This window comes from Panthera tigris, chromosome A2 (assembly GCF_018350195.1).
Source record: "Panthera tigris isolate Pti1 chromosome A2, P.tigris_Pti1_mat1.1, whole genome shotgun sequence".
NCBI lineage: Eukaryota > Metazoa > Chordata > Mammalia > Carnivora > Felidae > Panthera > Panthera tigris.
This window is the reverse complement of record NC_056661.1, coordinates 167,412,740-167,431,306: the sequence shown is the minus strand read 5'-3', so window position 1 is coordinate 167,431,306 and position 18,567 is coordinate 167,412,740. Positions and strand designations below refer to the sequence as shown.

General features: G+C 43.3%; 1 protein-coding gene across 10 annotated transcripts in view; it reads left to right on the top strand.

Moving 5' to 3' along the window:
* The window catches only part of ESYT2 (extended synaptotagmin 2), an 81,048-nt gene that overhangs the window by 42,778 nt on the left and 19,703 nt on the right, over positions 1 to 18,567 (top strand). For all 10 annotated transcript variants that reach the window (XM_042976701.1, XM_042976689.1, XM_042976696.1 and 7 more), the window contains 7 exons: positions 1,301 to 1,356; positions 7,006 to 7,126; positions 10,616 to 10,792; positions 11,819 to 11,901; positions 13,322 to 13,370; positions 14,434 to 14,523; positions 15,191 to 15,286. In XM_042976701.1, coding sequence (XP_042832635.1) covers positions 1,301 to 1,356; positions 7,006 to 7,126; positions 10,616 to 10,792; positions 11,819 to 11,901; positions 13,322 to 13,370; positions 14,434 to 14,523; positions 15,191 to 15,286 — 672 coding nt within the window. The remainder of the gene's footprint in view (positions 1 to 1,300; positions 1,357 to 7,005; positions 7,127 to 10,615; positions 10,793 to 11,818; positions 11,902 to 13,321; positions 13,371 to 14,433; positions 14,524 to 15,190; positions 15,287 to 18,567) is intronic.

The window sequence follows — 18,567 nt, the reverse complement described above, 5'->3', positions numbered from 1 at the left end:
GCCACCCAGACGCCCCCGGAATCTTTTTTTTTTTTAAATGTTTTTATTTTACTTTTGAGAGAGAGAAAGCATGAGAGGGAGAGGGGCAGAGAGAGAGAGGGGGCGACACAGAATCCAAAGCAGGCTCCAGGCTCTGAGCTGTCAGCACAGAGCCCGACGTGGGGCTCGAACCCACAAACTGTGAGATCATGACCTGAGCTGAAGTCAGAAGCTTAACTGAACTACCAGGCGCCCCTGAATGGAATCTTATCTTAGCCAACTATGTAAGAATTATTCTAACTAAATACCCAAATACCCACTAGAGAAATGAGCAAAATAAGATACAAGTAATGAATGGATAGAACGTGTTCCGCTAATATCAGGAAAATGCAAATTGAAACAGTGATAAACTACCATTTTTTTAACTACCAGGTGGACTGACTTTTACTGTCGGTTTTTGATGAGGGTAAAAAGAAAGAACATTTTATACATTTTGGGCGGGAATTTAAATCAGTACAGCATTTTTTTCTTTAGGGCAACTGGGTAGCATCTATCAACAAAAAATGAACATATGGGGGCACCTGGCTGGCTCAGTCAGTGGGGTGTACGACTCTTGATTTGCGGGATGTGAGTTCAAGCCCCACATTGGCTATGGAGGTTATTTTTAAAAAATAAAAATCTTTGGGGCACCTGGGTGGCTCAGTTAAGCATCTGATTCTTAATTTCAGTTTAGGTCATGATCTCACGACTCGTGGGATTGAGCCCCACATCGGGCTCTGCGCTGACAACACAGATCCTGCTTGGGATTCTCTCTCTCTCTCTCTCTCTGCCCTTCCCCTGCTCGTGCTCCCTCTCTTTCTCAAAATAAACTTAAAAATTTTTTTAAATAAAGGAATTTAAAGTAAAATAAAATCAAAATTTTTAAAAAAATGAGTGTATATCTTTGACCAAAACTTTCACGTTTTACATGCTAGTCTACATATGCTATAAGAACATGTATGTAAGATTTTCACTGAATCATAACTTATAATAAAAGAGAAATTATAAATACTCTAAGTGCTCATCAATAGGAAAGTTATATAAATTATTATTCGATTTTACTGGAGGAAACTGATATTATCTAAAAGCAAAACAAAAAAAGAGATGGTTCTCCAGGTACCAATAAAGGACAGTGGCTTTGATTTTTCCCAAGCAAAAAGCAAGGTAAGGTGTAGGACAGTATTACGTACTACCTCATTTTGTTTATAAAGACACCTGTATGATTTGATAATTGGAAATAATCTGGATACTTAATATTTTTGCCCTTTCTTTTTTAAAACAGCTGATAGAAATTAATTGGACAGGACTGACTAATCTTCTCGATATCCCTGGATTAAAGTAAGTATGATGTCATGGCCTATGGTTAGCTTGTTTATGATATAATGTGCAGTTCTAGTGTCATGGGAATAACACAGAACGGGTAAGGCCTGTGTCCAAGGCAGACTCTGAGCCTTTTCATAGGCTCTCACATGTGACTCAGGTGAAGAGACTCAGATTCCTGAGACCTGCATCTGAGGCATGGGGACCAAGTGAGTGAAAGGGGAGTGGGTGAGAGTGTTAGACTGGGTCCCTCACCCTTCATTTTACTTTTTACTCATCATGAGGCATCTTTCCAGCTTTGGTAGGTTTGTTTTTTTTTTATTTTTTTACTTTTTTTTTTTTTTTTTTAAGTAGGCTCCATGTCCAAAGTGGAGCTTGAACTCATGACCCTGAGATTAAGAGTCACATGCTCTACCAACTGAGCCAGCCAGGTGCCCCAAGTCCCCAAGTGTTGGTGTTTTAGAAAAGTAGCAGCCTTTGAATAACTTGTAAGTTAATTTTTAAATTTGGTTTTTATTATTTTCCCAGAAAAATAAAGGAAACTTCAAAAATGAGTATATATTATAAAACTAGCCTTCTGGGTTGTTTTCAGGCTGTGCTGCTGCCTTCCGTTCCTCCAGCATCCCCTCCCGGAAGGCAGGTGTAGGCACTGGCCTGGGTGCGAGAGCTGAGAAACCTGGAGTTTCTGCCTTGTGTCCCTGGGAGTCCTTCGTTATTCTGTAGCAGTCTCATATTTAAAACATGAGGGAATTTGGGGCACCTGGGTGGCTCAGTCGGTTAAGCATCCAACTTTAGCTCAGGTCATGATCTCACAGTTCATGGGTTCGAGCCCCACATCTGGCTCTGCGCTGACAGCTCAGAGCCTGGAACCCACTTCAGATTCTGTGTCTCCCTCTCTCTCTGCCCCTCCCCCACTCATGCTCTGTCTCTCTCTGTCTCAGAAATAAACATCAAAAAAATTTTTTTATAAACATGAGGGAATTTGCCTAAAACAAGCTTATGAAACTGTGAAGGGCACATTCCTGCTGTGAGGGAAATGAAGACTTCCTCATTGGGTCACAGCCATCTGTCTTATCTAATGGAAGGCAACTGTTTGTGGCAAACCTGTTGTTGCCAAGCAGAAGGTTCTAGAATCCTGCCTTTGCTATTTACTTTTGTATTTTAGGGTTGCACTATATCACTGATTGGTTACAGTTACATATGTTCCTGGTAGATAACGTTTTAATGTGTTTTTTTTTTCTAAAATAACTCAGAAATTAAAATTTTTTTTCTATTCCTGTGTGTTTGTTTATGCCCCTAAAATGGTAATTGGAAAGAACTTTATTTTGTTTCATTATCAGGGAAAAGTTAGGACTTTAATAAAGTGAGGCATAGTGGGGCACCTGGGTGGCTCAGTCGGTTGAGTCTGACATCGGCTTAGGTCATGATCTCACGGCTTGTGAGTTCGAGCCCTGCGTCGGGCTCTGTCCTGACAGCTCGGAACCTGGAGCTGCTTTGGATTCTGTGTCTCCCTCTCTCTCTGCCCCTCCCTTGCTTGTGCTCTGTCTCTGTCTCTCTGCTCTCTCTCAAAAATAAGTAAACATTTAAAAAAAATAATAATAAAGTGAGTCCTAATAATAAAAATCTTTTTTTAGGTACTGTGGTTTTATGGATCTAGAAAATACTGTTACTTTAAAAGATCTTTGCCAAGAACAGACAACTTTAAGAGTTCTTGAAGTATTCATTAGGATTCTTGTTTGCAAGCAGCAAAGCCAACTCAAGTGGTCTTAAATAAAAAAGTAAATAAATGAGTAGGGGGCACCTGGCTGGCTGTCAGAGAAACATGTGACTGTGGATCTCGGGGTTGTGAGTTCGAGCCCCACATTGGGTGTAGAGATTGCTTAAGTAAATAAACCTTAAAAAATAAAGCAAATGAGTACATAAGTACTGTTTTTTAAGACAGCTTGTTCATGTATCCAGCCAGTAAGTATTGAGTGCCTGCCATGAGCCAGCCACTGTTGTTAGTGCTGCAGTGTAGCTATGAACAGAACAGCCACACTCCTGTCGTGGAGCTCCACTTCCAGTGGCTCATTCCCAGCCCCTGTCGCTGGGCAGGCTGGAGCATTGTGTGGATGAAGTCAGGCAGGCGTTGGTGTCCAAATGATGCCCTAAGCGCTCTCTGTCCCAGTCTTGACTCTGCTGTTCTCTGCATGGGTTTGTTATCAGGCAGGCTCTTGCTATGAAGTCGCAGCTCCTCTGTTCTTCATGCTTAGCAACTTCAGTCTAAAAAGAACCTTCCGCTGGTTCCAGCACGAGTTCCAGGGCTGATTTCTGTTTGTCCACCCATCCTTGGACAGATCCTGTGATTCTGATGACCAGGTCTTCTGCCTGCTCCCAAAGGAGGAAGAGAGGACCAGGGTGAGGGGCTGGGGGCAAGCAATGGAAGAACCTGCCCCAGACCTCTCATCCGGGCGGGCAGATGCTAGGCAGCCAGCAAAACAACAGATCGCTGTTGCCATTTAGTGTGGAAAATGTGTTCTCCTTTGTATATCATGGGAGGGCTGAAATAAACACAGCCTTGTCCAAAGCAGCTACCCTGTAAATAGCATCATATTAGTTGCCTTACAGGGTGAGCCAGAGGGCGTGTTTTGCCTTGGCAAGCCTGCAGCTGGGGCAAGTCAGTCCCAAATCATTTATTTAAAAGAGAGATACAGGCGCACCTGGCTGGCCCAGTCAGTAGAGCATGATTCTTGATCTTGGGGTTGTGAGTTCAAGCCCCATGTTGGGTGTAGAGCCTACTAAAAAATAAGAGGTGCCTGGATGGCTCAGTTGGTTGAGCATCTGACTTCAGCTCAGGCCATGGTCTCATGGTTCGTGAGTTCAAGCCCCATATCACGCTCTGTGCTAACAGCTCAGAGCCTGGAGCCTGCTTAGGGTTCTGTGTCTTCCTCTCTCTCTGCCCCTCCCCTGCTGGTGCATGGTGTGTCTGTCTGTCTCTCTCTCTCTCTCTCTCTCTCTCTCTCTCTCAAAAATAAACATTAAAAAAATACTTAATAAAAAATAAAAAGGGAGATCTGTATCACACACATGTCTGTACACATTGAGATACATAGATACATATACTCCATTTTATTTAATGATTTTTTTTTTTATTTTGTCAGAGAGCATGAGTGGGGGAGAGGGGCAGAGGGAGAGTGAATCCTGTGTAGGCTGCACGCTCAGCGTAGAGCCTGACGTGGGTCCCGATCCCACAACCCTGGGATCATGACCAGAGCCAAAATCAAGAGTTGGACACTCAAAATGATTGAACCACCCAGGCACTCCTAATTAATGACTTTATATGTAGATAGGTTCTCTTCATATAGTAATAGCTTTAACTATTTTATGTATAGACTTTTATGCACGAGACACACAAAATACATACTTATACTTAGTATTTAGAGAAATACATTTATCATTAAAAATATATACTCACGTATATTAGAAGTATAGAGGGAAATACCATTCAGAAACAAAGCCATGGGACACCTGGGTGGTTCAGTCAGTTGAGCGTCCAACTCTTGATTTTGGCTCAGGTCATATCCCAGAATCGTGGTATTGAGCCCCACATCGGGCACCGTGCTGGGCATGGAGCCTACTTAAGATTCTCTCTCTCCCTCCCTTTGCCCCTTTCTTCCTTTCACATGCTCTCTCTCAAAAAAAAAAAAAAAAAAAAGCTATGGTATAAAAGGAATATATAAAAACATCTTTTTAAGTAAAATTGTGTATTCATATATAATATATATAACTTATACATAATTCTGTAAAATTTATATAATATACAACATTCTGTATTTGTATTTTGTATTTATATAATATTTTGTATTTTATGTTATAAAAGTAAATAGTAACTTTGAACCTAATATAATGAAATCTCGCCTTGAGCATTATAAAATGAACCAACCTCTACATGCTGTATTCATTGATTATGAAAACAAAAGGTATCATAAGATAATAATGCTTGAATTGCTGCGCTTTAGCTTATATTTTGACTATCCCCACATGTTCCAACGAAGAGCCCTACAGGGATCCTAAGGATTGAGAATTAGGATAGAAACAAAAGTGAGGTAAAGAGGCAGCAGTTCCAAAGGACAAAGAGGACTGGACACGATAGGAAGCCCTTCCAGTGTGACAAGATTGTGACAGCAGCCGGGACAAGCAGAGGGGCAGCCGGGAGCAGCACCGCAGCTCGGGAAATTCTGGAAGAGCCTGGACATGTGCACTGGGGGATAGAAAGGAGAGCAGGGGTGAGGCACCAGGGTGGGCCTTCTGCTGCTTTCCTGGGTGCTGGGCCGGAGTCTGCACAGCTGGGCGGCTGGTGAGCAGTCGTCCTGCCACCGTAGCAGCTAGGGGATTCTTGAAAGCAAGTCGTCATCAAAGGGCTCTCTGCTTCAGCAGATTTTTCTCAGTAGAAACAAAACCAGTATTTTGGAGGGGGCGGGGGATGCCTGAAGTAAGAAGTGCTCCGGCATCCAAGCCCCGAGGACCGCCTCACACCGCTGCGTAGCAAACACGTATCCGGTGTCTGCCGCCTGAAACCCTCTGAGTCTCTGTGGCGTGTTAACGTCTGATTAGCCGACCTTTTCAGAGAGTTGTTGTCCGTGTTGTCTGTGGGGTTGTGGGTTTTCAGTCCTTTTTCCATCATGAATGGAAACGTTCTAAGTAAGGTAAGCCCTGTGCCTCGTCGTTGTATTTGGATGCCCAGCTTGCAGTGAACATTCAGTTTTTATTACTCACTGAACAACAGTGACTTCCACTCTGTCCCAGTGGTTGTTTTTATATGTACGGTTACTTTACACATTTATGTTAATAATTGTAACATCTGAAAAGTCCTCGCAAGAAGTAAAACTCTCTTAAAAACTTTGCAGTTCTGGTTAAAGGTGTTCTTCCATAGCAATGAAACTTCATTTACATGCGCTTTCAAAAATGTTGTCACATACATACTGCTTAATTCTCAAATTTATCCCAAAGAGTAGGCAAAAATATATCAAAAGTACATTTGTTTCTTTATCCTCCACAGCTTTATACATATTACTGAGTTCTCTGGGCAGTAGTTAATTCAAAATTATTACAGTGGTGAGTACCCAAATACAGTGTGAAGAGAAGAAACTGTAAATTCTTCTACTTCATTGGGACCTATGGACATATAATGAGAGAGAAATTTAATGTTAGAAACATGGAATGAGTAGATGGATGTTTGTTATGGTATTCTCTGCACTTTTGTGGATGTTTGAAATATGCTAAAAAAAAATTTAATGTATCTTAGTATTAGGTCAATGATAAAGTTACATAGAATGTATGAAACATTTAGAATATTATGAAATGTAGCCAGAATATATTACCTTGTGTTTTCAGCTCTACTCAACTATATATCTCAACTATACATGCACACGCACACACACACACACGTGTGTGTGTGTGTGTGCGTGTTTGTGTACATACACCTATACATCCCACATAATGGTCACCATAGCCATATCACAGCTACTGCCTTAAAATGCTTGTTTTAAATACTGTTTTGGAGAAATTCGACAACTCCAACCCTGTAAACGGGATATTAGATCATGTTTGTGCTTAAGTTTGCTATTAAAGGCAAGACCTACTATTGATGTGCCTGATAGTTGTTCTTTTTTATTGCCCTCCTAATAGTGGTCTGTCAGATACCATCATTCTGGATATAATATCAAACTATCTGGTGCTTCCCAATCGGATCACCGTTCCTCTTGTCAGTGAAGTTCAAATAGCACAGTTGCGGTTTCCTATACCAAAGGTAAGTATGCCTGCGCCCCTGTTAGCACTTAGGTGTAGATATGGGACGGCCTATCGCATATTTGGGTGTTGTAACTTGCTGTGGTTCTCTTAGCAGTGACCTTGCCACATGGATCTGGATGTGATAGTTTGGCCTGTCGCAGTTCTTGAGGGATTGGCTAAGGTACATCACAGAAACTTCAGGGCAATTCTTAATCCTCAGCCGTGAACATCCAAGGTGCTTATAGGGATTTAATCCTGCAAATGCTATTCTGCAAGTCCTAAAGGACAGCTGTGACAACTTAGTTGTCATCTCAGAAAGCGTATACTATTTGTAATAACAGAATCTAAGAGCTTAGTACGCGATGGGAACTTTGTGTAATGACTGGTACACGTTTTCTCTCAGAGATGAGAATATGGTCATCTCGAATCCTTGAATAAGTTAACGTGGCAGAAGCAGTGCTGCTGTTACCAACTGCCCTGGATGAAATGGGAAGGCAGGCCTGGGTCTCAGAGCACAGCCCTCGGGCTTAATAGCAGCTTTGGTCTTGGGGTATATTACTTGGCATGTGTGGACCTCGTTTCTTCAACTATAAATTGGGGATGGTGCCTAGCACAGAGTTAGGTCACAGATATTGGAGTCACCTTCATTTGAGTAGACTAAGCAGCCTCATCCCACAACTGAGAACTTGCCGGTCAAGGACCTAGAATTCCCTCTAATGGTCAGACACGTGCTTGGAGTGGATAGGCCCTCACAGGTTAGTGAGAACTGTTAATCTTAAAGGTAAAACCCCCAGTAATTTTACCAGCAAAAATGGGTTTCTTCAGGAACGGCAGAGAATTGCAGCCTGGGACAATTAAGCTGTGGCAAAACCACAGGTGATTCTGCAGAACAGGGAGAGGAGGCTCTTTCACAGAGGAAAGGGGGAGCCGGGAGGGGCCGCTATAACCTAAAAGCCCATTGGGGTGAACCGGGAGCCCGAAGTGTGGTGGCGGCTCATGAGCTGAGCTGTCGCCAGGGCAGGAGGAGACCTCCCTTCCTCCTGCCGGGCTGGCAAAATAGTATCACGTGCAAGGCGCGTCTCTTCCCGTCGGGTCTGCAGTGGACAGTGGAGTGGTGGTGCCTGAGCCCCCCCCAGTGCTGGCCTCCCGACCCCATTCTAAAGGTTTCCTTTAATTAATTTTCACAGAGCTTTTCCTGCTTGGTCCTTACCCCCACCCATGTAGTCTGTCTGCACTCCTGTCTGTAATGAGTGTGATACTGATGCACACAGGACAGCTGATTTTTTTTTTTTTAATGTTTACTTATTTTTGAGAGAGAGAGAGACCCAGAACATGAGCAGGGGAGGGGCAGAGAGAGAGGGAGACACAATCTGAAGCAGGCTCCAGGCTCTGAGCTGCCAGCACAGAGCCCGATGCAGGGCTCGAACCCAGAACTGTGAGATCGTGACCTGAACCAAAGTCAGACACTTGACTGAGCCGCCCAGGCGCCCCAAGTTGATTTTACTCAACAGAAGGTGTGGAATTGGTCCTCTTTCAGTGGAGGTGTTGTGTTCAGTGTTCTTCCTGAAGTGGACGGAGACAGCCTTTCCCTGATGTTTGTTACATTTTTGTAGTTAAGCTGGATCTCTGTAACAGTGCACAAATCCTCAAACACCTATAAGCTTTCTTATATTTTTAAAAGTACCAACACCCCAGCTAATTGGTGCCCAAACTAGTTCTAACATGGGCATTCAGGTTTAATGGAACACTACATATGAGAAATGTTTTTCTTTAATTTACGGTTTTCATCTCTGAAAATGCAAGAATTCTTTTCCATGTAGAAATCCTCATGCTCCTTTGCGTCTTATACTTTTTATTCTCTGAGCACGGTGAGTACTGAAGCCGCACCCAAAGCCAGCCTTCCTTAACCTTGGGCTTAAGAGCCAGCACTGCTTAAACACGTTGCCAGAGTTTCTAAACTTTACACACAGGAAAATGTAAACAGAAAATTCTCTAAGTTTTAAAAGTGTATTTATCTGTAAAAATGCATGTCTTCCTAGCTGATGGGGTCAGGAATATTGCCCAGTGATTTTAAAAGCGTTTGTTTAAGGGGCGCCTGGGTGGCTCAGTCAGTTAAGCGTCCGACTTTGGCTCAGGTCATGATCTCATGGTTCATGGGTTCAAACCCCATGTTGAGCTCTGTGCTGACAGCTCGGAGCCTGGAGCCTGCTTCGGATTCTGCGTCTCCCTCTCTCTCTGCCCCTCCCCTGCTCGTTCTCTCTGTCTCTCTCTCAAAAATAAATAAACATTCAAAAAATTCTGTTAAAAAAAAAGGGTTGTTTAAAGAGAGGAGAATGCTGCTCCTTGTTAACTTTACCACCATTGTTTGCCTTGAAAGAAGTGTGAATGGATATTTTTTATTTTACCTATTAAACAACATTTTAGGAAAAGAAAACTGTGTTTAAAGTCTGTGAGTAAATGTGTGTTTCAAACTTTCAGTTTCTTCTCTGTAAACTACATTTAATGACATACAGCTGACCCTTGAACAGCATGGGTGTGGGCCCCGACCCCTGTGCAGAAAGTCGGCATGATTTCTGACTCCCCCAGAACTGCACCAACAGCCTGCTGTTGACCAGATACCGTACTGATAACATGAGCATTTAACACGTATTTTATATGTTCTATGTATTTTACTCTGTTTTCTTATAATGAAGTAAGCTAGAGAAAAGAAAGTGTTACTAAGAAAACTATAAGGAAAAGAAAATACATTCATAGCATTTTACTGTATTTAGTGAAAAAAATCCTGGGTGCCTCGTGGCTCAGTTGGTTAAGCATCTGATTTTGGCTGAGGTCATGATCTCACAGTCTGTGAGTTCCAGTCCCGCTTTGGGTGAGCTCGAGCCCCTCTTTTCTCTCTCTACCTCTTCCCCTCCCTCCCTCCCTCCCTCTCTCTCTCTCTCTCCCTTTCTCTCTGCCCCTTGGTCACTTGCACCCTCTTTCTCTCTCAAAAAAAAAAAAAAAAAAAAAAAAAACACGTTTGAGTGGATCTGCACAGTTCAAACCTATGTGGTTCCAAGGCCGACTGTATTTCATAGGATTGTTCTAAAACTGGAAGTAATCATTGCATATGAAGGGCTTAGTACCACGTCTGAGACATCCTATGTTAGTTACCAGTTACTGTAGCACCGAGCCATAGGGCTGTGTTGGTGACCCGTAAGGCTCTGTAACTCGGGCTCCTCAGGCTCCTGGAGCACAGTGTCACCGTGGGGCCGCCGACTCCCACCTCGTTCTCCCTGGTCTGGTCTCCTGACTGAAAATAGTACCACTCCAGTGCCGTCATCTGGTGCTGCTTTAGTTTCTCCTCAGCGCTGCCACCTGCGTGCTCCAGGTTTACTTTCTGCTTTGCCGCACGACAAGAGGGTCTTTGTTTTGTTCCCTTCCGTCCTGTTTTTAGGACGGTGAGTGTACACAGCGTTGTTCCCTGTCACGTGAACCAGTGAACAGTCCACGGGTTCTCCTTTTCTCTCAGGGTGTCCTAAGGATACATTTTATCGAAGCTCAGGACCTTCAGGGGAAAGATACTTACCTTAAGGGACTCGTCAAGGGAAAGTCGGACCCCTATGGGATTATTCGAGTCGGCAACCAGATCTTCCAAAGCAAAGTCATCAAAGAGAACCTCAGTCCGAAGTGGAACGAGGTATACGAGGTAAGATGTGCCCAGTGGCGTCGCCTGGCTTCTCCAAATTCTGAGTCCGCTCCTGTTAACACAGGCGTGTGGTTGGTGTAGAGGGTAATTTAAATCCTTTTTGCTTTAATTTCCCATCTTTAAAAAGAATTGCCCCTTTCCGTCCCTTCCTCACAATATTGTTGTCATGCCAACACATAAACGACACATAAATTTTAAACCTTGATGACGTGAAACCATCGCAATACATAATTGGCAGAATATTTTTCACGTGAAAAATGTTTTATGTGGTTAACATATGTAAACATACAAATACGAGATTAATTATGTATCATTTTGTAAATTCTCATTTAATACATCTGGACATCTCTACATGTTAGTAAATACAGATGGACCCGATTTGTGATTGCCATTCACTTCTTTACCCAAAAGAGATCTTGACTATTCATTCCAGCATTAGAACCGCTGTTGTAACAATGTCACAGGAATATATTTTTCTTCACTTGACCAAGTTTTCTCCAAAGAAGCTCGTCAAGGTGTCATTGCTGCGTCATGAAGTACAATTTGAGTAAAGGAGTGATACATTTTTGCAGAATTGTTCTTCGGAACAGTTGTGTGGCTTATACGTCACCAGCTTCCCATCCTTCCGGTCCAGGCTGTTGCCGGATGGCTTAATCTCTGAGTGGTGGTACTTGGGTCACTAGTAGTTACCCCAAGAACAGGACTTGAACACAGCCACTTCAGGGCTAGTAAGGTGTGCTAACCTGTTCTGTTTGTGGGTGCTGTCTTGTGACCTCCTTCCTGAGCGGTGGAACTTGACTCGGTGAGACTAATCCCAGGTAACTGGAAACACAGTAGACTATGTGGGCAGATGTTTCAAAATGATCTCCCACGGAGAAGCGTATGTGGTTTGACAATGAGAAAATGGAAGTGCTTAACCACTTAATAAGAGAAAACTAGTACGGTGCTCTTTACCATAATCCTCATATTCAGCAGGTGCCGACGTTAGTAAAAATGTAAGGTAACTACCACTCGTTATTTTTTCAGGCTTTAGTCTATGAACATCCCGGACAGGAATTAGAGATTGAGCTCTTTGACGAAGACCCGGACAAGGATGACTTCTTAGGAAGGTAAACCCTGAGGCGAGGAGAACACTCTTCCCAGTAGTCACACTTAAAACTACCGCAGCTTTGAAAAATAGGTGTATGTGTATGTAACGTGTATTGTTAAGTGGCTCTTAGATACAACATTTGTTTCACTTTAGACTTCTTGAGGTATGTTTTATTTCTCTCGCATTTAAGTATAAGAAGGAAAATTCTAGATCTACGACCATCACAGCAACCACTAGCCGTGTGTAGCTATTTAAATTAATTGATTAGAACTAAACAAAATTTGAAATTCGCTTCAGTGGTTGTACTCGGCCCCATTCAAGTGCTCATAAGCCACATCAGAGCGTGGCCCCAAAGGCCAGTGCAGCTCTCCGGCTTTCACGCCGCACAGGCAGCTCCCCTCTAGGGTGTAGAAATGAGGTTTTAAACGTTTTCAGTTTGTCGAGTTTTTTAGGGAGCAGGGGGGATAGTAATTTACATTGTGCCTACACATTGGAAAAATAAATACTGATTTGTATGCTTACATTGAAAACCGGTACAGCTGAAGAAATGAGCTTTTAGAAAAATACATCTAAACCTAGTCTTTATTATTTAGCTGAATTTCTTGTGGCCAACAAGATACGGGTATAGATGACATTGGACAGGCTTGGCCTCATCAAGAAGGACCTGTGTATTCTGTGACTTCAGAATTCATTCCTGAGCTGGTTTAACAAGGGGCGACTGAAATATTGTAAGCAGGGCAGTAAACAGATCAATTTTGCATTTTAGTAGAGCCACCGTGTGGCTTAGAGTGGCGGGGACTGAGACTGGGGACTATGGTGATAGACCAGGAAAGAGCTGTGAGGGTCTGACCTGGGGTAGGGGCAGGAGGAGGGGTAGCTTACGAGCGAAAATAGGAGCGGACTTCTCCCACCCTCGTCATCTCTGGCTTCCGGGGGGAGTGCCACACTTTGCCGTAGAGCAGGGTGTTTAGGGGAAGAAGGGGCTCTGGGAGATGACTGAGCCAGAGGCCTCTGTGGGGCTCCAGATACTTGATGGTCCAGAGCTGAGGAGTGAGGATGGGAAGGCTGTACTGACGGACGGCAGCACCAAAGGAAAGCTTGTCGGACAGGAAGGCTGAATATTTCCACACATTTTTGGCGTTTTCATATTCTGTAAATAGCTACATTATAGGGAAGACCACATTTTTTACAACTGTCATCCTGGCTTGGCCAGACTGAGGGTCCTGACCTCCCAGAGACTCACCCCCCGCTTGTCCCTTACCTCCCTTCATAGTTTTGAGATAAACCTGAGGAAGCTTCCGAACGAAGTCTGTCTGTTGATAAACTCTAGCATTTTGATGCATGTCTGTGTACTTTTTCGTAGACAAATGTTTAAGGTTATTTCAGTGTTAAGAAGTATGTTTCTATATTCTAAAGTTGTTGTGTTGTTATTTCCATAGTCTTATGATTGATCTTACTGAAGTTGAAAAGGAGCGCCTTTTAGATGAAGTAAGTTTTCTCTGAGTTCTTGTTCCATTTCACGGCCAGTGACAGACCTGCTGCCCATCCCCACTGTGTTCCGAGAACCGAACGGTCACTTCACAAACACTGAGAACTTAGGCCCTTCAGTGTTAGCAAAGTGAAAAGAAAGAAGTTTGACAGCCCAGTCAGATGGTATGTATTGAGAGCCCAGCATATGTTAGAAATTCACGAGTACAAGCACGACACTCTGGGAGTCAGGGCAGAGGCCTGTGAGAAGCTTCCTAAAAGTGGGCTTTCAAGGCGCTGGAGGTATAACAGCTAGGACTGTGCGGTCGAGGAGAAATTGTCACATGAGCGCCGCCTACAAACGCAGTGGGAACTCACAAGCAGACACTGCTTTCAAGCAGGACATTGCCATCAGAATAAAAAGCGTTAAAAGCGAGGAAAATTTTGAGATGGCTTCTAAAAGATGGGTGTGATTGGGACAAGCAGGACATAAGGAAGCAAATAAATGTTGAGATCCACTGTTCCAAAGTAACACATTCTCCTTCCTGTGCACTTGTGGCAGCCCCTTAACGCCGAGTATTTGGGGACTAGCTTTGATTAATTGCTTTGTGATCTTTAAGCTGAAACAGCTGGATACTCTTATTGAGAAGTATATAGTGGTGAATAAAAACAAACGTGAATTTGATATTGAAATTCAGTGTTTGGTATCCATGTTGTATTATCTCTTGGCCCATAAATTCTATTCAGGTCCATACATAGAAGCCCTATGGTGCTGGACAGGACTGGAGCACGTCGGAATCCTTGTGTGTCCATTAGGGATGAAAACAGTGTTTACTCCACCATGGTTTTGTTAGGGTTCAGTGAGGTAATGTTAGTGAAGCCTTCAGCACCCTCCCTGGCCAGGCTCCAGCGGCTGCTCTCTGGGGTCGTCAGCTCATTAGAGATCGGGCGGGACTCCGTCCTTCAGCAGTAATCAGAAACAGTCAGTGCCTCCCAGGGAGCGGCTCGTAACACTTGTGGAAACTGCTTGACTGGAAAGTCTGACTCAGGAGAGCTGTTGTGAACGTTCACATTCTCTCTTCAGTGGTTCACCCTGGACGAGGTCCCAAGAGGAAAGCTGCACTTGAAACTGGAGTGGCTCACGTTGATGCCAAATGCTTCAAACCTCGATAAGGTGCCGTGATGGAGTGTTTCCCCTGACAGCTGAGATTAGAATCTCTAGACTGCATGGCTACTTGGCTTACAAAAATTACAGCAGTGGTTTTGATTATTGCGCTCTAAGTCACTACAGTTGCATCAGGGGTAAATTAAAGGTACCGGAATGTTTTAAAAGAAGGATTTATAGGTCCTTCCCACCTGCTTTACGAGATCTTCACGTTTTGTGCTTGATATACTTTGGGGGTTTGGCGAGCCGCAGATCACCTGTGCTTTATTTAATTGATTTGTGTAGATTTTTTTAAAATTTTTTTTATGTTTCTGAGACAGACACAGAGCATGAGTGGGGGAGGGGCAGAGGGAGAGGGAGACACAGAATCTGAAACAGGCTTCAGGCTCTGAGCTGTCGGCACAGAGCCCGACGCGAGGCTCGAACCCACAAGCCGTGACATCATGACCTGAGCCAAAGTCAGAGGCTCAACCGACTGCTCACCCAGTCGCCCCTGATTTGTGTAGATTGTCATTAAAATATATTTAGTGTTTTCATTCTCTCTGTGTTGCATATATTGGGTGGTTTATTTCACCACCTTTCTTATTTTCTTGAGCATTACAGACATAATCAGGTAGAAGTACTCTAAAATCTTCTGGAAACACACCTGCTGAGGCTTTTTGTCCTTTCCTTGTAGGTGCTGACAGACATCAGGGCTGACAAAGACCAAGCCAATGATGGTCTTTCCTCTTCGTTGCTGATCTTGTATTTGGATTCAGCAAGGAACCTTCCGGTAGGTAATGCCATGGGAGCTCCCTTGGGTGCCCGTTTTCTGGCAGTAGATCTTGTGTTGAGCCACACCGTGTCACCAGTATTGCTCCCAGGAGAACAGCAAAGGGGAGGGGTCAGTGTGTATTTGCTTCATGAGTGTAATTTATGTTTCTGCATCTTACTGATTGTCCAGAATGTTCAGAGTTATCTTTACTCTGACATGCTTTATGAAGAAATCTCCATTACATAAGAAAAGGATGTGCCTGGTAGTTAGGGAAGAAGATACTCCGTAGAAAATCACTAATTATTAAAATGGAGTTCCCTAGGGATGGACCTTGTCTTCTCTGGCATGGGAATAAAACAAAGCAGCTCTGTCCACGGCCCCAGAGTCCACTCTGGCTGTGGCGTGGCAGGACGGCCGGTGGGCAGCCTGGTAGGACAGGCGCTGGCTGGAGCCCCTGGTGCCCTGTCCCGCTTGGCTCCCACGGCCGGGAGGGAGAGCCCCTGCTTGTTTGCATCAGAACTGTTTGCTCTTAGAAAACACTGTGAAGTGCAGCTTTTATAGGTAATGACCACAGCTGTGGGGAAGAAAAATCCCACCGTTCTGTTCATGTGAAGTCTCACGGGATCCTCCACCACCGTACTTTAAATCCACTATTTAGGGTAATGTGATCATTATATAAATGTTACATTGTTTTGATCACTTTTTTTGACGGCCAGTTCCCATACCCAGCGGATGGTCATTCCTGCCTTCTTTCACTGTGTTAAACACCAGACCAGTTCTGTTGAGGTTTGCAGGCTGTTTTCCTGCTAAGCCTGTAATAAGTGCTCATCCATCCCGGCGCATTTGCATGTGGTCTCCCTGTGTCCTCTCCTTGTTGGCATCGACGTGGTGGAGACAGACGAGAAAGCAGAGTGTTTACTGCCCTTCACAGTTTGCATCCAGGTGTCTCACGTCAGACTGTCCTCGTCTCACCTCCCCGCGGAAGCCCACGGAGTGCACACCCCACTTCTCCTCCAGTGCCTTTCAAGCTCTGAAAATTGCACTTTACTTGCATTTAGCTCAAAGCAAAGTAAATGTACTTTGTGCATCCCTGTGTTTTAGTTAAGGTTTTTGACAAAATGTAATTGATCTGTTTTTATACTGGGAAGATGTAGTGAACACTGTGTAATTATATGCAACTGTACTCTTTCTTTCAGTGAAGGTTTCTTGACTAATTTTAACTTCATAAATTCTTAATTTTTCTTAAAATGGTACTTAACCTTTTGGCCAGTCTTCCAATTCAAACTCTGACTTTTTCCGTTAACGATCTCAATTTGGGGAAAGTTGTTTTGTTGTTATTTAACCTTCCTGCAGAATTTCTCATACAGTAGAACTTTTTGGTTTTTAATCACAGTAATGTTTGTTTTACAGTCTTTTATAATGCCTGATGGAAGTGAATTTGTTATATATTTTAGGATACGGAGAATAGTATTAAGTGAATTGGCAAGAAAGAATTAGGCCTCTTTTGAAGTGTGTATTTTGTCATTAAATTGAAATTTGAGTAATACCACGTAAGCAAAACAAAAGCAAAAATGAATTTATTAACCTTTTATTAAAATGGCACTCTGTGCATGAAGTATGCTCTGTGTGTCAGAGGCAAAGGATCTTTGCAAAACCGCTGCCCTCTCGGGTGTTTAAGTTAAACGACAGCGTTTGCCCACCGGTTCTCCTGCGTTTCTGTGGGATGCTTTGACTCTGCCTTTTGCAATCCTGTTTATTAGTGCTTCTTGTGCGTTCACTGACCGCGGTCCACCATTCTTTGCTTTCTCCTCCTGTTTCCACTCTCCTAAGAGTATCTACGAGGGAAACTTTGGGTGTGGCTACTTAAAAGAGAGGCGAGCGTCGGGACTAGTGTTTTGTGAAAATACTACCTCAGTCTATAGAGCACTATTTGTGAGTTCTCCAGTGTTCTTTCTTCCTTTTGTTTTAATGGAGACTGCTAGAATGTGGGCTGGAACTTCTAATGCCATCTATTCAATGGTGGAATGATGTGGCATGCTTTTTTAATTTTCTTGCATGATTTCAGTTACTGTGCGTGTGTTTCTTTTGTGCTTGTTTTGTAAAAGTAACACTGCTGTAACCAACTTTGGTGACTACATCTGATGATGAGATGAACAAATCTGGTGAGTCGTGAAGAATCCTGACATTCCTAAGCTGCTACTGGCCCATAAAAAAATAAAGATAAAAATTCTTCTGAGGGGAAAATGAAACCATAATAATTAAAGCCGATTTTCTGAGGGTTCATCTCAATGTGAGATGTAAATGTTTATTTGCAAGCTTTCAGAAAACGTCCTTAGATCTCCTTTTCCCTCCTGATGAAACACAGAAGTGTCAGAACTTGGCCTTCCTTGAAGTGCCAGCTGTACCTGTGGGGATGGTCAGTGAAGACGGATGTCCAGCTGTTGCCCTGGAAACGTGCCTTCTCCTCTTTTTAACCAGAGCTCCTAAGAGAGAACAAAATACATTGAGTTTATGATTCAGCTTCTTTTAAGGAACTTAAAGAATATCCAGGAGAGGATAACTGAGCATTTCTAACCCACTTATTTGGGAAGCTGACTTTGATCTTCTTACGTCTGTTTCCTGGGGTCTTGCTCTGGGGCCCTGATTCCTGGTACTACTGTTCTTGGTGCTTGTAGCAGACAGTTGTTTTTACTTGCTTTAGGGTCAAAGAAAGTCACCGATGGCTTAGTCATTAGTCTAGAAAGTTACTCTTTCTGGGCTGATTTAATTCAATAACTTAGTGAGATTCATAAAGTTCTTCAGCCCTTGAATCTAACAGTGGTAGTAATGCTTTGTGTTCTCGAAGAGATTTCATTTCTGTTTCCACGTGCACTTTCAGTGTATTCGTATCAAAGAAGGGTGGGGCAAAAGTTGAATAATAGGTATTTTGCCCCATTTTATCCGTGAGGGACATCGAGACCCTGATGGGTTAGGTGAGCTGTTGAGAGTCACGTGGGTAGGAAATGGTAACCGTGGTCTCCTTCCTCACTCTCGTTGTTGCTATTTGAGGTGTTTTCAAAGTCAAGATGAGGTCACTGGTACGTGTTGGCAAACATTCTCTATAACTCTCGAGTTATGAGATGACTTTATATTTTGGGTGTTTCTTAGTGACGGTTGTAAGCTGCTGTGGACAACAGTGTGACCCTCCTGCATAAACTCTGTTAGTCTGCAGTGGTTTTTCTAAGTTACCTTTCCTCATTCAGTAATTGCTTTCTTTAAAGGGAAATATTTCTGACCTTGTGTCAGGATTTTTTAATTGC